This window comes from Tricharina praecox (genome assembly GCF_024521635.1).
Source record: "Tricharina praecox strain CBS 144465 chromosome Unknown BZA05scaffold_12, whole genome shotgun sequence".
Classification (NCBI taxonomy): domain Eukaryota; kingdom Fungi; phylum Ascomycota; class Pezizomycetes; order Pezizales; family Pyronemataceae; genus Tricharina; species Tricharina praecox.
In genome coordinates, this window is record NW_026250414.1 from 768364 (window position 1) to 792743 (window position 24380).

The window sequence follows — 24380 nt, forward strand, 5'->3', positions numbered from 1 at the left end:
CCCCAGAAACGGCATTTGATCTCGCCTCTCGCCTCTTTTTCTTCGGCCCGTTCCGTCGAGCCGTTTTTTCTTCCCGTCTCGCTGCACGTCTCACCACCCCAGCAAGAAAAAAAAACCTCCGAACCAACGGGCTTTCACCAAAATCCGGGGGGTACATATCCAACACACCCAACGAAAAACACCTGGCGATCCCCTCTACACACACATAAAAAAAAGAGCGAAAAACATAGCTTGGAGAGCTCCTCCTTTCGGACGGACGAGAGAAGAAAAAAAGAAAAAAAAAACCTTGTTCGCTCCCATACGAACCGGACGAAAACCTCGGAATAAAAAGAAGAGGAGAGGAAACTAGCATACGCCGCCGCACGAGAAAAAAAACAGTAATGTGCAACTTCGAAAAGATCACATACACCGCTTGTGGGCACGCAGTTCGCCGGTTGATCGGTTACTGCCATTTCGCGAGAAATGACCCGTTTCACCAGTGCTTCGGCGTCCAGACCACCAAGCGCGAGCGGATCGTCCAAGGCCAGAAGTGCCCCCACTGTGGCGATCTCTAGTATCTTCAAGTTCCCGCGGGGAGGGGGAGGGAGAGGAGGGGGTTGACGGGGTGAAATCATCTGCTGGGAGGTGTCGGTTGTTTTTTGATTCTCTTTCATCTTCTCTTCCTGCGGGGTCACTGCTAAAGGTGTTGACATCATGATCTTGGGTGTGGGGGGGGGGGCTTTTTGTCTGTATTTACCGGTAGCGTTTTCTGTCCGCGTATTTCATGTTCTTGAATCTTCTTTTCCTGTATTCAATTTTTTGATATCTTCTTTTCTCGTCTTTCACGTGTGAGGGGCAGGTCCGCCGCTTTCATTCCTGAAAGTTGGTCTGTCAGCCTACTACCATCCGCCGCTTATGCAGCCGGCCTTATCAGCCAGAGCCAGAAGTTTGAATACCCATTCTTTCCCTTCCCCTCTCCCGCCCCTCCCCACCCTTGCCGACCGGAATCGAAACCGCATTTACTGTGCTTCCGTGCATGCTGCGTTCTGCCTATCTGTAGGCATCCCATCCTATCCTGGCATCCTTTTTTTCTGGGGTTGGTCGAAGGCTTTTGATTTCTGTCAGAGGGTTCTTGTTGTGTATGGTTGGTAATCTGTTGATGGCCTATGAAGGGGAGCACGAGGAGGGGGGGCAGGAGGAGGAAGAGGGGGAGGAGGAAGAGGGGGAGGAGGAGAAGGAGGAGGAATAGGCGTACCAGGTTGCTTAGTCTGCGATATTGCTTTAGGTTTTTTTGTTGTTATTGTTGTACGCTCATTTTTTTCCGCGTAATTTTTTCAGCGAATAACCAAGCACTTTGATAACTATCATAGTCATAACATGTATTTACCGGTTAATGGGTCAGCACTTTCCTGCCACCAACAGTGTCCGCCACTTCGGCCCCCTTTGAAATTTCAAAACTCATGGATTTTTCTGCCTCATCGGTCTCACTGCATACGTAGATACAGTACATCGCATCGCTCACCCATCGGAGTGCACGTGTCACAACATGCCCATGGCCACTTGCACGTATGTATGGTATGTGATGTATGTACAAATGTATGTAATGTATGTACGAATGTATGTACGGTCCGCACTGCGCTGCCGTGACTCGTCCGCCGCGCGAATCGAATCGTCCTCGAGCTGGTGCCGGGAGAGGAGTGAAGGCGTAGAGGCACATGCATGGCTGCGGTGGGTGAGTATGTGTCGGGAGGAGGGGGGAGAGACAGGCGGCGCAGGACCGGTTCGGCTAGTTGCATGTATACCGAAAATCCAGACGGATCACGCCGTTGGCTAAATTTTTCCGTCGATGTTGCTGTTGATGTTGCTGTTGATGTTGCTGTTGATGTTGCTGTTGATACTGTTATTGTGATGGGCTTCCATGATTCGCGGCTCATTGATGGGGAGGAGGGGGGAAGTGGCTTTGGTTAGATACCGGCGGCGGTGGTTTCGTAAATTGTTTTTTCCCTCTGGCGGGGAGACGAATAGCGCTGCAGGTGCGAACCCAGCCTGGCCGGCTGACGACCGATGTGAGGTTGAATTAGGTTCTCGACGGGGCAGAATTCCGAAGACGTGGTTGCTTGCTTTTTCGATAGTGCTTTTGCTTTCGTCCCAGCTTAGATACCGGCGACGACTCGACTTTTTGAGAATCCGTCAGATCAGCTGTGCGTACCGTTTTTGCAGACGGCTCTTTTGCCAACACCTCTCCAGGCCGGAGGCGAATCGAGAGGAGAGTACACAGAAGAAAGAGGAGATAGGGGTTGATCGTCTACAGTATAGAGGATTATCGAGAGAGAAGAAGAAGGAGAAGAAGAAGAAGATCGGAAGACCAAGAAGAGGAAGAAACCCCCGCCATGGCCGCCAACGTTGGAGCCCACCAATGTGGATGCCCACTACTAACCACATTCGATTTCTCCCGCCGACAGGAGTCTCCTTCACTCTCTCCTCTGGCCAACAACTTCTCCTCCACTTCCTCCTCTCGCCGACAGCTCCCCCTCTTCCCAACAACTCTTCCATCGTTCCGCCACACCGTATTTTTGTTGGTTTAAAGATTATTGATTGCTCACTTACGACCGACCAATCTTGTTCGTGGCAATATATAGTACGCACTCCGTTTCCCATCCACTGACTGTCCAACCCGACTCTCGTCCAGCGGCCCGACGTGCGCTTCCCCTGCCCTCTGGCCTCTGGCCTTTCCCTGAAGATGTGTGCAGAGCGCACTAAGGAAACAAAGCTACCTATGATAAAAGGAAAGTTCGCTCCGCTCCTCACTCCGCCCGTCTCTCACAGCTATTCCAGGATAGCCGACCACGGGTTACGATCTCCTCGACCGCACCATTGTCTGTGAAGATTCGATATCACATATCCCCCATCGCCACCCGACCAAAAAGCGCATCATCTCGTCTCCAGATCTGTAGCTGAGTAGATAGTACTTGGCGCACAACTGGCAAGTACTCTACACTTCTCCAGCTTCGGAGAAGCACAGCGTACAGCGCACAGCTTACTCCGATTCCGGGTTATCACCACCCCCCGCAACCAGTGTACTGCACAGTAAAAACGTTGAACCTAGCCATCGGGCCCCCCGCCCCAGAAATCTGCTGGATTCCGCACGTCCCCCTGCCATCGGGCTACATAGTTAAGTCTCGAGATAACGACTCGTTCCTCGTTCCTTGCCGGCCCGGTTCGAAATTTCTCATGTGCGTCCCGCGCGTGGTCGTGGCCATCCGAAGACGGAGGCGAAAGGCGTGTGGTAGCGCCGTGGAACGCCGGTCGACGTTTGAGTCGCCGGTAGGCGCGATTAGGCTGCCGGTGGAACCGGCGAGGGTGTGTGCTAGGGTAAGTGCTGGGGTGCGGGGGTGGGGTGGGTGCATGCATGTGTGTGTGTGTAATATTTGTGTATGTGTGTGCGAGGCGGACGACGGCAGATGACTGGATGGGGGTTTTCTCTCTCTGTTGAGTGGAGGCGGGCGCACGGGTGCGGTTGGTACGGAGTAGGTACTCTACTTGATTACCTACTACTGGCCGCTGGCGGCGACGAGCGGTGGATTGCAGATATATGGAGTCGAGTACTCCGGTGGACTACCAACTACGCACTACTTGGATACTTGGGTACATAAGGCGGGAATTGGATGGATGGTACATTGGTACATGCTCCGAGTCTCTGAGTGACGAATCTCTGACTGCAGCTCGCTCAGCCCTCAGTGTGTGAAGTATGAAGTTTCCGACCTGCAGTACGTAGCGGTAGCGGGTGGAGTACTCTACCAGGTCTATCTATATAGGCTACCTAACATTTCGGCCGTACCCCGATTCTGACCTGTGTATATGTGTGTGTATGTATTTGTGGGGAGCGGAGTTATTTGCCGTGTATGTAGTATTGAGAGGTACCGCAAGGCATCTGCGGCGTGCAGTGCGCTCTTCAGATTTCTGCCTGATCGATACGCACATCTCTTGCCACGGGTACAACACGTACAACAACACGGAACTAACCAAATATCGCAACGCATCTCATCCGCAATCCACATGGAGGCTGGAGCGCCAAGGTTGTTGCAATTTGTATTCCACCACCCAACGACCAGCTGTATAATTGTCTAAACGCCACATTGCATTGCAGATGGACGGTGGCGGCGGACTTTTGCTTCCGGAGGGGGAGTCACTGTCCGCCAATTACTTAGGTAATTCGGTAGGTACTGTCCAACGCAAATTTATGCCCGCGTGCGGGTGATAATCGAGTATCCAGGTAAGTAGCTGTGCTGTCGGAACTGTGGCTGGTTGGATTCGTTCCTGGTGCAGTATGGGAACCCCATGGACCATCGAGTCTCGACAAGTACCGGTAGTACCAGAGCATTCGCCTGGTGGAGAAAAGCTCTGAGTAGTACGGAGCCGAATGGCTGGATCCTGATCTACTAATAAGATCTCCCTCCCTCCCTCCCTTCCTTTCCGACTCGTGATACGGTATGCTCGAGAACGAATGGGGTTCTACCCGCATCGGGGATGGAACCAGTGTCGAGTGAGGGGAGCGGTTAGATATGTACATCATACGGGGTTGTGCAGATATGTACTTCTTACTTACTTATATGCAGTCTGCGCCCGCCTGCGCCCGCCTGTGCTGTATGTTGAATAACCTGGGGATTCTGTGGTTTGTGGTTTGTACGAGCTCGGAGTACTACTACCTAGGAGACTACTATCTACCGTTTACCGTTTTGCTTTTGATGTTGTGGGTGGAGGTGGTGGTGGTGGTGGTGGTGGGCTGTAACACGCGCGTTCGCTGGAGGGGTCTCACGCAATATACATCAGACATGAGGATGAGGAGAGGGTTGAACAAAGGCATCGTGCTCGATCCGTGGCAGTCCAATCAAGCACCCAGGTGTGTAGGAAGGTATAGTTATTTCCATTCAAGTCTCTGTCCCGCGTCCCACTACTACCTGGGCTACGACTAGATATCCTCATGACCCATCTCAGTGTTTGCGCCAGTGCAATCGCCACTCTCCGCTCGCTTTCTGTTCCGACCATCCACTACCGACTACAGGTTGGCGTACTGAGGAACCTTCCCCAAGACGTTGTAGCGCTTGCTGAAGAAAGTGAACCTGTTGCGTTGCGAAACCCGTCAGCTCCGTGCCGGCCAAGTCAAGTCAAGTCGGTCGGCGGGATAGTAGTTACCAATCTTCCAAAACCTGCTTCTCTTTGGGTCCGAGGTCGTTCCACTGGGGCACGGCATCCTCCTGCTTCACCGAGGACTTCGCCAGGCCGCGGGATGCATCTTTACCGGCAAACACTAATCGGGCGTGAGCTTTGTGATCTCTCTCGCAGACGAGGGCAGGGCTGCGTTGCGCTTTTCCGTACCGTTGTAAGATCCTCCGGGGAGATAGCTCTTGTTGCCCGAGACGTCGAAAACTACGCCCTATTCCAAAACACTCCAGTCAGCCTGAGAGTCGTCGAGAAATGTGCGGCTGAATGACTGCTTGACTCACCTTGATGGCTACCCAGACCTTATTGGGGTCGGATCCTGTATATGTTTCCCCGGTCAGTCACCTGTCAACGCAGCAGCAGTGGACAAGCTTTAGATAGCGACTGGCCGGCGCGCCAGCCGGCCGATGGTAAGTCTGGAAGGAACGAAGCGATGATGGGCTACGACAAGCCGGTGGAGAGAGAATGGGAGTTTACCGTCTGCGGTCGCAAGCTCCTCAAGAGAGATTGGGTCGTCCTTGGGCGGGTTGAGGCTAACCGGCGTCTTGGGATCAAAGTTCTTGGGTTCGGGGGCAGACATGGCGTTCTGTATTTTTCTTCTTTTTCTTGCTCTTTTTTTTTTTGCTGTGCTGTGGTGCGGTTGAGTGATCGAGAGTTGCTGGCTGTCGTTGTCGCGTAGGTAGCTGGAAGACGAGAATGGCTTTCGGGAATGGAATGGAGGCCCGGGTGGTCATGGTGGGTGGTGCGGGGGAGGCAGCAGCTAGTGGTGGGTAAGCGCCAAGACGAGAATTAGCGAGGCTCATGACAGCCCCCGCTGCCCTCAAGCCTCGGGACCGTTATTGGCCGGGATTATACTCTAATTAACCTTCAATTCAATTTATCGCATTTGTATTGACACATCTCGAATTCCATCACTGGCGAACAGTGGAAATTATTTGTAAAAACACCTTATCGTCGCATGTTCAATTCATGGGGCTGACTTTCACCATCGACTTTTTTTTTGCCGTTTTATGTACCTACGCCATCCAGCCATGCAATGCAGCACATGGCACGGGCTGGGCTGGCCATCTGTCTGTCTGTTGTTGGAGTTCGAAGATCTTCTACTCTGGGCAAAAGCAAGTAAGCAAGCCAGAGTCCAGACAGGCGGGCAGATGGTCCACGTACGCTCCTTTTGTCCGTCCTGCCGAGCCAGTTGTGCTCAAGTGGGAAATTTACAGATTTGGCAGCCTATCGTGGAGGAAAAAAGGCCCGAACAATAACTCACCACTAACTAGAGTATATAACTGTTCGAGGTGGTGGCAGTCGCTCCCCACGGACGCCACGGCTGCAGAACCCGGCATCGAGGAAGATCTCGATCCCCCGTCATGTACGTTGCGTTGCGTTGCAGCCATGAAAAATAAATTCTCCGGCCACTCAGGGCCGAGTGCATTTTTGCCCCCCCTTCCGCCCGTGCCGACGTGGATGCACTCATGGCGTTTGTTTGGACGCCCGTCGATATATGTCCACATCCCTCCTCACCGAGGAAGGAGATATCACATTTATATATCCAGTCCGCATCGCATAAGGATTCACTTACATACATACTTCCTTAGCTTGCTTGCGCGCTGCTAGATCATACCTCCCTAAGTACCTATAATAGTACTTACAGTCGGACTCCGAGACATGACACGGCAAGGGTGAGGAGGAGGAGCCGTTCTGGACCGCAGCACACTCAGCCGCACAGTACACACCACTAGTTACTGACCGCTATCCGATCACCGATGAACCAATCCACCGTAGATTCACAGGTCGCCGATGTCGCAAGGCCCAGCTATCTACAAAGGCGGATGCGACACCCCAAAGTTCCTATTCTAGTGCTAGCAATGCCGAGACGGAAGGCAGTATACAACTACAGCCACAGCCTCTTCCTGTGCTGCTGCAGGGCCGCGACTATGCACGGAGAACAAACGAACAGTGAACACAACTTCCACTTCACACCTTGCGGTCAACCGAAACAGAACGGAACGGAACTTAAAGATATTGGCATACCTATTGCTATCCGTCGGTCAAGACAAGCGATGTACCTACCGGCAGTGAGACAAGCTTGCTCGACTCGGCTCGGCTCTGAGTCATGAGTGAGTCCCCTGGTTTTTTTGTTCTGTTTGACGGTATGTACTCGCCTGTCAGCCCATCTGCTATAGACTACCGGTGTTGCGGCGTAATTTTTTGCCCGTTTTCTGTCTACGGTCCAGATCACTGGCTCGATGTTGAAACCCCGTCTTCCACGCCTTCCATTTGGTACTATATACTATATAGTGAGCTCCCAGACTTGGTGTCGACGGTGTGGTGTTCCCGTCGTCGGGTGATAACTGGTGAAGGGCCTCCGAACGCTCGAGCTCCGGTTCATCTTTCGCAGAGGAGTAGATGATCGCAGCTAGCTTAGACAGAGAAGAGCACTTATCCGTAAGAAGCGCTCTATGGTACACGGGCGGAAATGCGGTCTTCACAGAGAGTACTAAGAGACCGAGCCGAGAAAATTTCTGGAAATAGAGACCGCCGCACCGATTACATCATCGAACCGGACGTCCAACTCCGAGCAAGGCTTGACTCTCCCCGGATGATCACTGGAAGTGGAACGGAACGTCGGGAACAAGAATCCTGCCTGGATATGAAAAGAAGGGGTTGATAGTTCTTCGGCAACTCATCCGTGGACTCGGGGGCATCGGGAAAGGCCGAGTTGCAGTGGACGGGCAACCATCAGAAAACACTGCGCTTTTTACACAATAGGATCTTGGATTCCACCTTTGAGAACCCCCAGTGCGTACATACGGCGACGAGGCACACGAAGAGCTACTGCGGCTATGTACTAGTACAAGGCGATTGTTTGTTCGTAGTGGATGATTCGAGAGGCTGCCGGGCCAAGGTATTATACAGAGCGCACAGTGAGCATAGGTACAACATTCTTTCATTGGGGGGTGATTGAGTAATTCAAATGCTACCAAGGGCGGAGCTGAGCTAGTTGTCATTATGATAGATTGATAGTGTTGGTTCTGTGTCGGTGCGGGTTGTCATGCCTCATTGCGTGGATGGAACCTTGGAAAGTTACAATCCTACATAATCCGCACCGGTACCCCCGGCAGCGTCTTGCTCGACAAGTGTGCAGAGGATATACAAGTCTCATCTGATACTGTAGAGTACAGTGCTAATAAATCATCCGCTGCTTCTTTTCCAAGCGTTTTCAGTTACGAATTATGTTTCCCGAGTGACTGTCTATAAATATAATTCCACGGCAATGCTCGCACCACCCCGCGGCTGGAAGCGAAGTGGAGACTGAGCAACTACAGGTATTAATGAAAACAGAAGGCTAGCAATCTCTATTAAATCTCTTCGACTTCCCATGCTATCGTCAGTACATATGTACATATATAGGTTCAGTTTCTTGTTTTTGTTTTTGTTTAAGCATTGATTGCATGAAACCTGTAGATACTATACTATTATAGCAATACACACACTGTGACATTCCGTTTCAACTTTTCACGCCGGTATCCTAGGTAGGTAGTCCAACACGCCTTTCAACACGCGGCCCGATGTGCCGTCCGCCACCCTCCGCTTCGGCTCGGTACTACTATTTAGGAGAGCACCAAGAAACTTGGTAGGGATTGGGAAGATTCAGTAGCCCAAGGCTATCTTGATTCTCGACCTCGCAAAATGCCGAGTGATATGTCGCGCATGCAGATTGAACCTCACGAGTCACAAACTATCACTCCCCACGCGGCATCCGTTCGCCGCGAGTGATGCTAAGCCCCCTGGGCAGCTTATGTAGCTGTATCGGTCTCTACTAGTAGTAGTTGAGTGGCTAGTGGACTCGCGATGCGTGGGTACATTCGTGGTCAAGCATATTCCCAGTGATCGGCCATGAACTTGGAGTGGAACGGCTTGGAATAGGTACAGCCGGTGCGCACGACTCCGTACTGGTTCTGGTTCGTAGCGGTCTCGGCCGGTACCGTGCTATGCTGTAATATAGTTAGTTCGAGAGGGGTAGGGCAGGCGCTGTTCTCGCCCGACGGATATTGCTGTCGTATTGGGTTACATTATCATACCAGAAACACGGATTTTTTCACCGTGGCGATGCGATGTAGTTACTCCTACTAGTAGTTGCCATTCTTTTTTAGACTCCCGAGGGGTCTTGGGCTCCGCAGTACCTACTCGAGCTTTCTTGACGCTCCCACGCACAAACTACTTGAGCTTCGGCGGGTGCGATGAGAGAGAGAGAGAGATCTTCAATTTATTTCGCATGCAGCCTTTCTAACAGCGGGTGCGATGCGTGCAGTGAGCTCGTGACCGGTGGTTCGGTGTGAGTGATCGAAAGAGACCACCTACGTGCCTACCGTATCGTGAGTATCTTCCGGCGAGTCGCTTTCGTTATTTCTTCAGTCACTAGTTACAGTATCTTGCCGGCGGGGAGAAGAGGATTTAGAGGTGGTATTATTGAGCACCTACTACCTAGGACTCGAAGACGGGAGCCCATAGTCCAATACTTACCTACCGGTGCCTGCAAAATAACAAACTATGGTACAACTTCCAAGATGGGCGAATGCCGAGCGCGCACATAGCAACATCGAATCACACATGAAAACTCGGTTCGATTCTTTGGCCACTAACTGTGTACCACCAGATATTGAATAACCACCTAGCCCCGCCTCGCAACGATCGGAAGACGGAAGAGCAGTCTCACCATGCACCCACCCCTCAAAAACAAGATAACTAACGTCTCGTAGGTATGTGTATCGCCACTCAAGCGCAGCTCCCGCACCACCACCAAGACGACGATCCACTGCACAGCCGGACTCCGGACCAAGTGCACATCGATCATAGAGCACCGATGCCCAGGGGTGGTTGGAGAGACTCTCGATCTCCAGAGTACCAGTAACTAGTCTGCCCATTGGGTGCGTTTCGCTCGCATCGCTCGCATCGCATCAGCGCATCGCGGTTCATCGCCGAGAGACCGCCACGAGACCGCGCGGTGCGCGCTACCCACCGGTGAATTTCCGTGGCGGCTGGCGCAAAATACCTGACGCGACCTGAACTCAAGTTTCGGATCCACAATTGATACTACAGCATCTGTGTAGGCAGGTAGGCAGATGGTTCAAGCTCTGCGAGCAGCTCCGTCGGACGCATCTCAAGCTCACGTCCAGCCACCACCACCACCACCACATTCTAGATACTCCCAGCTCGCCGCCAAGCGACAGTGCGTATGCCCATGATACTCGTGCCTTCGGCGCCCCCAAAAGTTCCACCCAACCGCGAGAGTCTCGCTGCGATGCATCGGCGCCCCTAGAGTATGTAGAGTACTATAAATTAAACTCTTGACTCGAGAGTGCTCCATCACGCGGACCTCTCTCCAGTAGATATCTTCATGCTCTAGGAATTTCTTCAGATACTAGCTGGTAGTTACCAACCGCCATTCAGTGCCTTACTAGCAGTCCACTTCGTTTCCCAGACTCCACCGGGTGTCCGTCCAGGCTTCGTCATGCATCCACACCAGCAGTTCACGTTTGGGGGGCAATATTATAGGTATGCACAGGAAGGTATCTAGCCTATGTAGGCACCGTATGTGTGTAGCGAGGTGGATACCGTATCGCGATCGGGCGCTTTCACAAGATCTTGTCTGGATTCTGGAACTCTCACGACCTTTAGTCAGTCAGTCAGCAGTCAGCAGCTAGGTATCTACCTAGAGAACCCAAGTATCCACCCCTCCCCCTCCGACCCGACCGACCGGTCTCGCCGGTCTCGCCGGGGGGCCCGTTTCGCGACCACACATCCGATACCTTCCACCGGTCGAGTGCCACAGAACGCCAATTACTAGTACCTAGCTATCTACCCAATCAGCAGCGCCGAGGGGAAACCAAACTGAAACAATTCGACACAGCCAGGCCAGCCCCAGCAAGCCAGCCCCAGCAAGCCAACCAACACGAGCTGTGGGCACTGGGTGGTGGCGAGACATGCAAATGTGGACTCTGGAGAGCCGAACTTCCACAGAGCCAACCACAGCAGCACGCAGAAACGATGCGGATGAGTTTCCCCCCGCAGTCGGAATCGCAGTCGCAATCGCGGCGCTGGATGGATGGATGGAGGAGTGGCTGCAGCTTGCGGGTCTGCGGGTCTGCGGTGTGCGCTGCAGATCATCCCGCGGTAATTGCCGATTCGTGTAGTAACAATGGCATGGGAAAGTGAAGCGCAAATAAAGTAAAGTGAAGTGAAGTGAAGTTTGGCGACGTGAAGTGAACTGAACTGAAGTGCAAATAAAACCGTGCTACATAGAGTAGAGTACCTACTATTAGTAGCAAAAGCCAGGTCGGGAAGCCAGCGGGAGAAGTTGGAATGAATGCGAATTGCCAATTGCCAACCCGCTCCCATCGGATTCTCCATTGCACTCGAATTTAAACTTGAATTTGCACTCGAATTTAATGAGATCCAACTACCTGCTAGTTATCGTACTACTACTACTAGCCATTAGATATCCGCGCGCCAGCCTGACCTGCTATCCACCTCTACTAGAGTAGAGTACCTATACATACTACCTATACTACCTATACTGCTCTACTACTACATAGTACTCCACTATTCTATAGAATACCTCCATAGGTCGTGGGGAGGAAATTTAGGCTTCTTATTTACGGCACAACCGATCGCGGTCTACGCACCGTAGCTGGCACCCGCTGGGCCGCTTCGACGTGGCCGAGGCTCGAGCTATCACGCCTAGCACCTTTTAGTAGCCAGAGCAACATCGCGATTTCGAAAATCGGGCATCTGCGCACCTGCTCCCCAACGCCAACGCCATTGGCTTCCGCAGTTCTCGCCGCACATCTCCCCTTCCCATCCCGTTCCCCCCAAGCGCCAACACCAACGCCAACGGCTTCCGCAGTTCTGGCCGCCCTTCAATCAAATTAAACACTGACTGACAGCCCGTGCCGCTATCAGCCTCGTCTCGTTTCGCGACGCAGTGGCTCGGCACACTTGTCATATAATGTAGAGTAGGTACCTATTATGTTTGCTTATTATGTTTGCTTGTCTGTCTGTGTATGATAGGAAGCAACCCGGGACAGTGGGAATGTAATTTGCGCTTGTTGGTAGTTAGTTGGCAGTTAGTTGCAATTAGTTAGTTGGAAGTAGTTACCGGGTTAGTTGGCAGGAAACGAAACGCTTATTCTCCCCTTTCCTCCGAAGCAGAAGCCGAAGCAGAAGCGGAGGCAGAAGAAGCGGAGGCAGAAGCAAAAGCAGAAGCGGGAGGAGGAGGAGATGGAAAGTACCGGCATACCGGCATTGAGTATAGCATTACACACGCTATTGCTACTCTATCGTTCCGGAGACTACGTATAAAAGTAGTAATATAGCTACCTCGGCCGGAGAAGTTAGAACTGATTGGAACATAAAGTTGGTTCCAGAAAAGAAAATAAAACAACAAATCCCCTTTTCCTTTTCCCTTTCCATTCCCTTCCCTTCCCCCATCCCCTCCCAGCCTCTTCGCTGGCCGTAACTGCTAGTAAGTAACTGCTAGTACTAGCACTCCATAGGCGAGAGCGAGAACGCCGCGCAGCGGTGCACGGTCCTAGACCTCTGGCCAGTCAGCCCGCCAAGCATTTCCCATTAGGGGTAATCAAAGTGCGGTGGTTTGCTAGCTCAGTGGCTTTTTAGCGTGCTGATTTTGGCCAATGAGGACGAAGACACTTTGATTCCCCCAGTTGGGTTTGTCGGTGGGTTTGTCGCGATCACTAGTCTGCGACGACATGCAAAAAAAAAAATCTCCTCCGAATCGTCACTACCACCAAGTCGCTGTTCGATTCTCAAATGTAATGTGCTTAGGCGTTGCAATACCCGTGCTCTCTTCTATGTACAAGGCATTGAGGCAGTACTACGGAGTATTTTGTACTGAGGGTTGGACAAAAGAAGAAGTCGTGACCATCTACGGCACCAAGAATGCCAGCTGTGGTGGTAACGACTTTTGGTGTGTGGCGCCGTACGATTACACCCCGCCCTGTGGCGTTGTTTCGTTCCCCCTCAGTACAAACTTCAAAGGACAGAGCAGAGTTTCTTTTATACACACCGCCGCCGAGCCGACACCAAAAATTCTAACCATCTTTTATCTAGTGAGGCTTCCTTAGCTCGGTGGTGGGTTCGGTGGGATCGGTGGCTTTGCAAAGGCCAATAAAAATCCTTCCTTTCTAGCGGGCGAAACCACCGAGCTAGCAAACCACCGCACTTTGATTACCCCTATTCTTTTTTTCTTCTTTTTTCCATCCCCCACACCAACAAGGGCTGAGCAGCAGGGAGAGCCAGGAGACGAAACAGGGCTCGGGCCGCTTCTTGACATGCCAAGGCCCCGGTGTGTCTCGACGCGGGAACGAACGAATTAACGATGCCAAACTAATGGACTAATGGCCGCCCGCGTTGGGATACCTTATTTTGACCTGAAGTCTGGCTACAACTAGGGGGCGGCAGCGGGCGGCACTGCAATGCGATGGACACTACAATACGATGCTTGTATGGTGAGGCGAATAACCACACACACACATTTTTCTCACGAATACACTCACACATGAATACAGACACGTATGATACGCACACGCACACACGCCGCAATGCACACACATATCTACAGTTAGATACTAGTACTATACACACCCACACACTCTCTTTATTTTCAACTTACATAGAGTAAGTAAGGATAAATTGAAAGATTTGGAGGAAGAAAAAAACTTGAAACCCCCCCTGAAGACCGGAGCAACTTAAACCATGGAGTGAAGGATAGTGGCAAAGAGAAAACCGTCGAGGTCGAACAAAAAAAAATAAAGGGAAAAGAAAAGGAAAAGAAACCCGGAAGATGTATGTAAAAGAATGCACAGAAATAAAATAATTTTTATAAAGGGAAAGAAGAAAAAAAGAAGTGGAGGCAATGCAATAGAAATGATTGAATGAATGAACGAATGAACGAAAGAAAGTTTAAACCGCAACGTTCCGCTTCGTCAGCCTGGCCTCGATGCCGGTCTGCTTGACGAACCAGGTGTTGTGCTCGACCCACTCCTTCTCGGGGTTTGTGAGCTGAATATCGAACTGTCTAAAGAACTGTGGGATGAAGCGGTGGATCTCAGCCATAGCGATGTTCCTTCCGATGCAAGTCCTGGCACCGGATCCAAACTGAAACATGTAGCGGTCCATATTGGCGGCCTCGTCGCGGAACCAGCGGTCAGGGTTGAAGTCCTCCGCGTCCTTGCCGAATATGCTCGCGTCGTAGTGCAGCACGTACGGGTTCACACCCACTCGGCAGCCCTCGGTAAAGAAGTGTCCGCAGATCTCGCGGCCGCCGGTAGGTACGTGTCGGGGAAAGGTCAGTGCGATCGAGGGGTGCACGCGCATCGACTCCTTGATGACGGCGACGAGGTAGGGGAGCTTGAGGGCCTCGGCGTAGGTGATGTTGGCGCTGAGCCGGCCTTCCGCCTGGGCGGCGTCGATTTCGGCTTGCAGCTTGGACTTGGCCGAGGGGTTCTTGGAGAGGTGGTACAGGGCGGTGCGCATGGCGATGGCTGTGGTGTCGCCGCCGGCGAAGATGGCGGTGTAGGACTCGGTGTACACGTCGGTGATGTCGAAATCGGGCGCCTTCTCGTCGGCAACCTTGAGCAGCTTTGCCAGCATGTCCGTCCGGGTGGACTTGTTGCCCTTGCGCTCATCTACGAGACGCTTGCTCTCGGCGGCAAGAGAGTTGAAAACCTTGAGTCCGTGACGGAGAGAAGCAGAGAAGGGCAGCAGGAGAACCTGGAAGGGACGCATCCAGTTGTAGAGAACACCCATGCGGATGGCGTGGGGAAGGATGATGTCGACGGCTCCGATGTAGCCGCCGACGTCGCGGCGCTCGTTGATGAAACCGAACATGCGGCCGAAGAAGAGCTCGCCGATGACGTCCATAGCATACCTATCGCACATTCCGCGTTAGTAAGGAGATTGGTCGGCAGTGAAGATTGCTACGTACCACTGCAGGTATTCGCCCATGTCGATGGACTTTCCGTTCTCGGCGAACTCATCCAGAACGGTGAAGAAAGCATTGGTGGCGTTGTCGATGTACTGCTCCGACTCCAAGATTGAGGACATGGAAAAGATGTTTTGGATCATGCGGCGCCGGAAGCTGTGCTTCTTCTCGTCGAGCTGGGTGAAGGAATCGCCATGGGGGGCTGCAAGCGGCCAGAACCGTCAGCGGACTGCAACCAAATCCAGAGATCACTTTCGGGGGGAACATACAGAGGTTGGGAGCTTGTGTGGGGTAAAAGTCGGTCTGTGAGCGGTGTCAGTGGGTAAGTCATATCGAAACACGCCCTCCTCCCCCTGGAGACTGCAGTCATTCGCTTCTCCATGCCCTCGGCACTGACTCCGCATGGTGGGGGTTCCAGCGGCCAGTACCGACAGCTTGGATTCTCGCCCCGACATTACGCAGTGAGAAAGGTACGAACCTTGGTGTAACCTGCGTTGATGGCATAGATTGCCTTCATGGCGGCGGGGTCGGAGACGGAGACCTCATTGGGGGCAATCCTGACGAGGGGACCTGAGCGGAGTGTCAGCTTTGGATACGGAGTGATCGATCATTCCCACATGCGGAGGGCATCATGACATACCGTATTTCTTGTGCAGCGCCTTCGTGTACCGGTGCATGTCCTCGGCATTGATCCGTTGGAGATACCAGAACCGGGTGATGGACGCCCAAAACGGGCCGGGAATGCCAGCATACGGTGAGTACACGCGCTGATACACCACCCAGGAAACTGCAGAGACCACCAGGGCTACCGGATAGAACAGAGGATTCGAAAGAAGGCCTGAGAGAAGCATGGTTGCGCGGCTTCACTCACTCACGGTGCTGTGACGGAAACAGAAAACAGAAAACAGAAAACAGAAAAGGTAGGCAAAAGACACGTGGGAGTGAAGGTTTCCTTGGTGGGAAGTGAAGACCGAGTGTAAAAACGTGGGAGGAGGGATGAAATATTAATATGCGAAGTTGGAGAGGAGGAGCCCGAGCTTTTTTTGCTTTGGAGGGGGGTTGCTGACATGGCAGCGGAAGAGATTGGATGGCGCTTGAGCTCTTCGTAGTCATTTAACAACAAAAGGAAGGTGGGAGCACTGTTCGAGAGCGTCGGTACTCCACTTGCTGCGGCTGCTGCAAGCTGATAGGCGTGCAGTATCCAATGGCTCCCAGCACCGGTATGCTTCTATGCCGTGTAGCAGACAACACCTGAGGTGGAGGGGGGACACTTAGCCGAAGGGACGGAGTTGTACGCAGCCACCGTGTGGGTTTCCGGGTGTCTCCCAGGACCATGAACTTGCAAGCACTGTCCCTACTCGGCTCACGAGAGGATCCGTGCGTCCGCTCCACATGCAGTGCCTACTCCACACGTGCAAGACGAGCAACCGTCGTGCTGGAAGTCACGCAAACCTATGGTAGGTACTGTACCTACCTAGCCCATACGGCCGGCGTGATTGCGGGCACTGGCGGGTGACCCCCCGGAGCTCCGCGAAGTCTGGCCCAGGGGAGTGGGCGAGGGTTTCAAAGGGAAGAAACGGACACTTCCCCCGCGTCGATGTAGGCAGTTAACTTGATCCTAGGTACTCTGCACGCGGCACTCAACCGCACAAACCCAACGGTGGCGGAATTGAAATATGCACGTATGATTATTACAGACGCAACTGGCCTAGGACACCTTGTTGCTCCCCAATCGGTAATCGCTGTCTGGCCCTTTCCCACCGGGTATGGGGGCTGCGGTGTTAGTGGTGGCGATGGTGATGGTGGTGGTGGTGGTGGTGGTGGTGGTGGTGGTGGTGGTGGTGGTGATGGTGATGGTGGTGGTGGTGGTGGTGGTGGTAGCGGTGAGCAGGGGCCAAGACTGGAGTCCGCGTCTCTTACTATGCGATCCCCCACACTACTCATTCGAAGACTGACGCCGAAAGTCGTCAGCTGGCGCTAGCTCTGTACAGTCGGCGGTACTCTCTCTACTCTAGGCGTGTGGTGAAGAAGTCGGTTGGAAACGGAAGGACGGACGGACGGCTGGCAGCAGTTGCAAGGGTACCGTATCATATCTACCTAGTCTACCGTATATTCTTGCTCTGGGTTGCTCGACCGGACACGTTCGGTATAGCCGCAGACCACTATGCGACGTGCGTTCTACTCTGGGTATGCTTCCTACCGTACTCCATCACCTTTGGGCCTGCGGAAAGGGAAAGCCCCCCACCTCGTTACTGCAACTGGAATTGGCTCTCCTTTCCGGCCTGCACTAGCTAATCAACTCCCGGCAGCAAGCAAGCCTTCTGCCACCGAGACGGAACAGCGGTAGTTGCCGTTTATTTCTCCCTCCCTTGATGTCCTTCTCGAGTGTCTCCCTCTCTCTTCGCTACCGGAATAGGGGGTCGTTGGTATAGGTAGGCAAGTATTACTATAGATACCTATGTAATAGTAGTTAGTAGTTAGTAGTTAGAAGTAGTTGGTGGTCAGAAGTAGTAGTTAGTTGGCGTGGTTATCAGGAACAGAAACAGGAACACAAACAAGAACAGAAACAGCCCCCCTCCCTCCCCAGTTGCAGTGTTCCACAGCTGTTAGGCGAGATATGTCGTGTCCATTGCAAGTTGCACATTCCCATCTCACGCCCCCAATCCAACAATCCTATTGGCGACGTTGTGTTATGTTGTATTGTTATTCGGGCGGAACCCATGCTAATGACTTGGTTTTCTGCCTCGGGGAGGAGCCGGGGGAGCTGTTGGTTGGTTGGTTGGATGGTTGGATGCCCCCCCTTCTTCCTGGGCTCCAGAAGAAGGTGCAAATTGTGCGACGGTTGGCAGCTTCCCGATGGAGAATAAGCGCGGCCTGCGGCGGGCGGGTCGTCAGTGATCTGCGTCACTGCGTGGGATGAAACATGCACCTGGCACCTGCAAATCGTTTCCGAGAAGGAAACGCCGAAGCGTCTGTAGGATGAGTACTACCTATGATGGTAAAGAGTAGAGTACCGCCCCAGTGGTGCGCTGCGCGGGATCGTTGCGGATAGATGTCAACAACCACGCCACCACAGCACATTCTGCGATCTCGCGGGCTTCCGGAAGTGCCAATCTTTACGCGATACTGTAGTAAGTAGTAGTACCGGTAATAGTAGCAGTAGTGGTAGCAGTAGTAGTAGTAGCAGTAGAGTACTAATAGTAGTACTATACGGTAGTAATAGTAGTAGTAGCAATAGTAATAGTAATAGTAATAATAGCAGTAGTAGCAGTAGCAGCAGTAGCAGCAGTAGCAGCAGTAGCAGCAGCAGTACCTGCGCCGCGTTTATCTGATCCATCATCCATCTGATCCGTATGATCCATCTGATCCATCTGATCGGCTCCGAGAAGAATGTTGCAGCCATTTCTTTCAACACGGCCTGACGCAGCCATGCAACTATGTACATATCTACCGGAAACGAGTCAGCCTCTCTCGGGATCCCCTCGCGTGATTCTCTTATCCCCTCTCTCTCCACCCCGCGGCAAGTGGAATTGGAGTTGCAACTGCAACTGCAACTGCAATTGTAGCTCGGGTGATAGGTACGAAGCTGCTTGCGTGTCGATACTCCACCGTACCTTCCCCCCTCCTCCTCCCAGCAGTAAGGACACCAACTATTACCGGGTAGATGCCTACCGGTATGTACCTAGGCATAGCTCTGACAGTTGGCCAGGTACAGCTCTACATCTACACATCCAACCATCCCGAAGCGGCCGTGTCATCATCACGACCACAAGTCACGGAACCGGAGGGGCAAGTTGATAATTGGCCGCCCAAAAAAACAAAACAAACACAGATCTGCACCGCACGGACACAAGCTTTACCGGCAATTGAGGGGGAAGGGGGGGATGTTCCTGCCTGTCGGGTCCTGGTTCTTGCGCTGCCGAAACAATGACATGCCTGGATACCTACCGCATCCATACGCTGACTCCGTTGCTCCTCCGCCTGCTCCTCCGCCTGCTCCTGCTCCTCCTCGGGCCAAAGCCCAGCCCAGCCCAGCCGAGTTGCATCGGTTATGTACCTACTCGTCGTATCGGCAGGCAGGTGAACAACCTCCGTATTCATCGCGATGGATTATACATAAGTCGGTTGAGGTATATCCCCACCTAAGGGGTTGGTCGGTGGGGGGGGACTCAGGGGTGCACAAAAGAAGTGGGTCGCGGGAGGATTTTCATTGGTACATACATACGGTACCTACATACAGCCTTTGGAGGGAGGAGGGAGGCGGCCTGCCAGGCCTGGAACCAACTGCTTTTCAGTCACGACGACAAATTAAGGCTCGGGCTCTCTCTCTCTCTCTCTCTCTCTCTCCATGGTGGCCGCGGAATACTCGACCGCTAGAGTTGTATTTAGGGTGTGTTTGTGTGTGTGAAGAATTGGAGACGCCAGTTGGAGGAAAGTGTTGGACATTCTGATTGGCTTACTCTTTCATACACACGCATGTGCGCAAAAGCCACAGCCAACTAGAGCATCTCTATAACTAGATGATTCCGCTCGAAAGGGAATAGCCCCACGCCCGCTGCAACTCGTCACTTGTCGAACGAATCCTTTTTTTCTCTTCAGGCCCCAACCTTCATTCAGTTGCCTATAGCACTCTAGTAGTTATCTTTGATCCCCTTTCGTTTCCATTCCTTGTGTTGGAAAGGGAATGCCGAAAGCTACGCGAAAAAAAGAGTAGAGCACGGCTCCGAGTTGGTAGTTACAAAGGTACCATAGCGAGCTCGGCCTTGCCGTGGAAGATGGAACAACTCTTGTCGAGTTCTTGCTCTGGGGGCCGGTGGGGTCAATCGGCCGATCGTCCGTCTAAGCTCCCGCCATTTTGTTCCAGCCATCGTGATGAGAATCTACTCTTTCCTACTCTACTACTACCAACCGGTAACTAGTAGCTGTGCTCAGTGTGAGTGCCCCAACTGCATCGTGTTTCTGGCGAGTCGGCGAGTCGGCGAACGGGCCTCCTCCTCGTCCCCCCTCCATCGCATTGGTCCGAGACGAAAACCTGAATCTCTGCTGCTGCTGCATGGGGCTGGCCTCAACCGCTGGGGAGCCTCTCTCTCCCGAAGGCTTGAGTGGCGAGCTGGTTGGTTGGAACCGGGTTGCGGACGGTGGAGGTGGTGATGATGCTGGCTGGCTGGCGGGCTGGCATTTCGTTCGGGCGCGGCATCTATGATACAGCTAATGCAAGAGCCCGTTTTGACATCTGCGGGCGACGGCGGTGTTCTGCCGGGGCTGTTGCTGGGTGGTAGAGTCGAGTAGGGACGCATTGGAAACCAAGCTGCCAAGTCTGTCACAAAGTTCCGCGAAACTTGGGGCTACATTCCTAGGACATGGGGTCCTCCCGCCCGCGGACGATGACAGCGGTCTGAACGTCCTAGTAACTACTAGGTAGTAGCTGCTCGGCACGCTGTGGGCCACTCATGGGCCTACCCAAACAAATAAATACCTACTCATGGTAGGGTGCTGCCCGTGGGGATTCCGTCAAGAGAGATCCAGGACCGATACATACACTCGACATATCCGAGATTTGAATCTGACGTCGTCGGTAGCCTCAAGCACCGGTATCCCCTCTCTTCATAGATATACGGACCTCCGCCCCACCCCCCGACCCCGAATTACGAACACAATCCGAACTCGAGTCTGTAACCATGGTCAACGCACCAGGGCTAGTTCCGACCGAGGAGGACTATGCAAGAACTGCGGGACTGGAGGCTGGTTGCTACGTGTCGTTCGCAATCGCGATACTTTTTGTGGCCGCACGGTAGATACATCCCCCTCCGCGTCATCGTCGAGGAATCACGCAACTGACGAGTGTGATGAAACCAAAAGACTCTATGCCCGAATCATGATCGTAAAGACGTTTGGGTTGGATGACTTCTTCCTCGTCATAGCAACGGTAAGCTTACACTTTACGTCGACCGATCGACCGACGAACATCTCGCAGCAACGAATTTGTCTAATTCCATTATTCCACAGCTATGGTCGCTCGCCATCATCGTGTGCGTTCCGATCATGTTCCGGCTGGGCATCGGCAAGCACCTGATCAACCTGACGATGGACGAATTCCTGGTGGCGCGGAAATGGGCGTGGCTCTCTCAGATCTTCTACTACGGGGCATTAGGATGCGTCAAGTGCGCGATCGTAGCACTATACCACCGGCTGGCCTCGCAGCCCAAACACAAGTCGGCGCTGAAGTGGATCGGCGGCGCGGTGCTGGCGCACACGATCGCGGCCGTCATCACGACCGCGCACATGTGCGATCCCGTCGCCATCATCTGGCAGCCCACGTTCCCCGTCGGTTGCATCGACATTCTGAGCTTCAACTACTTCAACGCCGCGTTCCACATCTTTACCGATCTGCTGCTCGCCGTCCTGCCGATTCCGATCCTGAAGGGATTGCAGATCAACCACAAGAAGAAGATTGCCCTGGTCGTTGTGTTTGCCGTCGGCGCGCTCACCATCTTCTGCACCATCGCTCGCCAGGTCACTAATGCCATCGCGCTGAACAATATGGACTTTAGCTGGTACGTCGTCTGATGCGTCTCATCTATACACCCCCGCCGTACCTCCAGAAAGCTAACAAGTTTTTTCAGGTACTGGGCCTCGGCCGAGCTCTGCACCTGTGTCGAAGTGAACATGGGGTTGATCTGCACCTCGCTGCCAGCTTTGCGACCACTGTTGAAGAACGTCGTAACGAACCTGGGCTCATCAGGAGACGGCTACGAGATGAAGAAGTCCGGGCGCAGTCCGTTCAGCTCGAAGCTGGGCGGCGTGTCCAAGAACGGCGAGGACAGCGGCTACTCCACCCGCATATTCGCCAGCAAGAAGGGCAGCCAGCTCGAGTCCGGCAACGACAGCGAGGAGCACATCGTCCCCCCCTCGGCGCCCGGCCACGTCGTCAAGAACGTCGAGTATACCGTCGAGTACAGCAATAGGACCGGCGGAGGGCCGGCGGTCTGAATATCTCGAAGCTCGAAGCGAGCGCGGAACGGAACGGTGTCTGGTTGGTTGGTTTGCTTGTTCGGTTCGGTTGATTTTTTCGGGTGCCCCGGGGTTTATTTCTTTTGTCTAACCTTCAAAACTTTTTTACGGATTCAATTTTTTATTTTCGGATGGGCCGGGCGCGGGGGGTATAGAAAGATTTATGTTTTTTCTTTTTATGATTCTACTATATTCACTCGCATTTTGTGTGCTTGCTTGCTTGGTCGCTCGGGAGGAACTCTGGATTAGGTAGTTTTTTTTTGGTTTTATGGGGGCATATTTTACTATGCCATGTGTCCAGTATGTATCCAACACAGACTGGATGTCCTACACATTTTTGTACAGAATAACCGGAGGGATACGGGTATCTTTTTTTTACTATATACTGTGGCTGGATTTTGGAAATACCATGCCACTTTTCCTTTCCGCTTCGGAAGGAAGGAACTCTCTTCGAAAATCGAATGGTATTTTTTCACGAATACGGGGTGGTGGTGGCGGTGGTGGTTCGGTCCGGGTCTGGGTCGGAGATTTCCTTTCCGTTGTGCAGCGAGTCCAGACGAGCTTAGATATCAGAGTGGATCGTCCTGCTCGAGAACGTACCGGGGACGGGGGGTGTGCTACAGTTGTAGTAAGTGTAAGTATCCTCGCGACTGCCGTCATTGCCGATATGTAGGAATATACCGATACCTATGCGTATTCCAGGGCCAGGGGGCGAGGGGGTTGGTGCCGGGGGCCGACGACGGAACCGACGACGACGACCGGCAAGAGCCAGAGTCCCCTCGGTAGATGGGAAAGGGGAGGTGGTCCCAGCAGAGCGAACCGAGATAGTCAACGGCGAGGCGAGGCGAGTTTTTTTCCTGACGTAAACCGGTTGAATGACTGGGGAAGGGCTGGTACCTACATACCTCGCCGGATTAGTAAAGTGCTGCACCGGGTATCACTCGCCAAGTATGTTCCTTGCACCCGGCAGATGGCGGTATGAATAGTAACAAGTACATACGAGGGTTCTCCCGTACCTCAGATTTCGGACAGACCGCCACATCGAGGAGTGGCTGCACACTGCCGACCGGATGATTGGATCGCCAAGTAGAGTAGTTTCGACTTGTCTCCACAGTACTATACGGTATAGGAGAGCATACGTTTCCAGTGTTCGCCGCCCCGCCCCGCCATTCGCTTCGCCCGAGTTCAGGACTCGTCATCTCGAACCATGCCGCGATGTACCTATCATCTCCGAGTATCCGACCTATGACCCCTTAACAAGCAGGAAACTTCCGTCTTTGCGTCAGGCCATAGCGGGGCAACTCGGCATCCATCTCCTGCACCGACCGCATATGTTAATCCACCACAGCTTGCAACATCCAGGGGCGCAAGTAAACGAGAGGTTGAAATTCAACTGGTGATCCCCCTTTACCCATCCATCTATCATCTATGTGCTTCCACATCCATCCCCCTCCATCCCCCAAGCATCCCCAGTGTTTGAAATAGTCCGGTCCGGACTGCCAAGATACATTCCAGTCCAGTCCGAGTCTCAGGACGAACGGACTGGACCATCTCGAATACTGAGCTGCTGCATCTCTCCAGCCATCCATCCACACCCTTCACTCGTCGAGCGCTCCCTCCATCCACGGTCCACCCCTACTGCCGGCCACGCTTCAACTACCACCACGGTGGGTCGGTGGCATCCACACGACGACCGTCCAGAGCGTGTATTCGCGGCGGGCGGCGGACATATTGCTGGCAGAACGACGGGCATTCCCGAGGTGCTAAGGGACAAGTCGCAAAACCGAGCCATTGACAATTGTGGTAGTGGAAAGAGGATACTGTAGCGAGAGGCTTTCGAGGAGCAGAGCGGGATGGCTAATGGGAAGGCGAGGTATGAAATCGTCGGAGACGGGGGCTCTGCTGCTGTTGCTGCTGTGGTTTTGCAGACGGCTCTTTTGCCAACACCCCTCCAGGCTGGAGGCGGAATCGAGAGGAGAGCACACACAGAAGAAAGGGGAGATAGGGGTTGATCGTCTATTCTGTAGAGGATGATCGAGAAAGGAGGAGAAGAAGAAGAAGACCCCGCCATGCCCGCCAACGTTGAGGCCCACCAACGTTGATGCCCACCACTAACCACATTCGCTTCTTCCCGCCGACAGGTCCTCCTTCACTTCCTCCTCTCGCCGAA

The 24380-nt window shown here is 53.2% G+C and overlaps 3 protein-coding genes across 3 annotated transcripts; 1 reads left to right on the forward strand and 2 right to left on the reverse strand.

Moving 5' to 3' along the window:
• Positions 1 to 4840: 4840 nt before the first annotated feature.
• On the reverse strand, positions 4841 to 6013 carry BZA05DRAFT_398541 (cytochrome b5-like heme/steroid binding domain-containing protein). Its single transcript, XM_051483717.1, has 5 exons — positions 5677 to 6013; positions 5484 to 5518; positions 5356 to 5413; positions 5173 to 5287; positions 4841 to 5099 (listed from the first exon to the last, which is right to left on the reverse strand). Exons 1-5 carry the CDS (start codon positions 5777 to 5779, stop codon positions 5036 to 5038), a joined length of 375 nt encoding a protein of 124 aa, XP_051339484.1. The 5' UTR covers positions 5780 to 6013; the 3' UTR covers positions 4841 to 5035.
• Positions 6014 to 13688: 7675 nt separating this feature from the next.
• Positions 13689 to 16345, reverse strand: BZA05DRAFT_430245 (cytochrome P450). Its single transcript, XM_051486153.1, has 5 exons — positions 15840 to 16345; positions 15678 to 15769; positions 15469 to 15502; positions 15203 to 15401; positions 13689 to 15145 (listed from the first exon to the last, which is right to left on the reverse strand). The coding sequence occupies exons 1-5, from the start codon at positions 16048 to 16050 to the stop codon at positions 14179 to 14181; spliced, it is 1503 nt and encodes a 500-aa protein (XP_051339485.1). The 5' UTR covers positions 16051 to 16345; the 3' UTR covers positions 13689 to 14178.
• A 4254-nt stretch (positions 16346 to 20599) lies between these two features.
• Positions 20600 to 22345, forward strand: BZA05DRAFT_48927 (uncharacterized protein). The gene is made up of 4 exons (XM_051488352.1): positions 20600 to 20990; positions 21059 to 21125; positions 21206 to 21753; positions 21823 to 22345. Exons 1-4 carry the CDS (start codon positions 20878 to 20880, stop codon positions 22187 to 22189), a joined length of 1095 nt encoding a protein of 364 aa, XP_051339486.1. The 5' UTR covers positions 20600 to 20877; the 3' UTR covers positions 22190 to 22345.
• Positions 22346 to 24380: the final 2035 nt, after the last annotated feature.

Bases quoted from the DNA above. Each gene is read 5' to 3' on its own strand.
- BZA05DRAFT_398541 (XM_051483717.1), bottom strand. From the start codon at position 5,779: ATGTCTGCCCCCGAACCCAAGAACTTTGATCCCAAGACGCCGGTTAGC. The intron at 5,519-5,676 runs GTAAACTCCCAT...AAACATATACAG, and splicing joins GGAGCTTGCGACCGCAGACG to GATCCGACCCCAATAAGGTC. The intron at 5,414-5,483 runs GTGAGTCAAGCA...GTTTTGGAATAG, and splicing joins AGGTCTGGGTAGCCATCAAG to GGCGTAGTTTTCGACGTCTC.
- BZA05DRAFT_430245 (XM_051486153.1), bottom strand. From the start codon at position 16,050: ATGCTTCTCTCAGGCCTTCTTTCGAATCCTCTGTTCTATCCGGTAGCC. The intron at 15,503-15,677 runs GTTCGTACCTTT...CACCGCTCACAG, and splicing joins TCAACGCAGGTTACACCAAG to ACCGACTTTTACCCCACACA. The intron at 15,402-15,468 runs GTATGTTCCCCC...GGCCGCTTGCAG, and splicing joins CACACAAGCTCCCAACCTCT to CCCCCCATGGCGATTCCTTC.
- BZA05DRAFT_48927 (XM_051488352.1), top strand. From the start codon at position 20,878: ATGGTCAACGCACCAGGGCTAGTTCCGACCGAGGAGGACTATGCAAGA. The intron at 20,991-21,058 runs GTAGATACATCC...TGAAACCAAAAG, and splicing joins ATACTTTTTGTGGCCGCACG to ACTCTATGCCCGAATCATGA. The intron at 21,754-21,822 runs GTACGTCGTCTG...AAGTTTTTTCAG, and splicing joins AACAATATGGACTTTAGCTG to GTACTGGGCCTCGGCCGAGC.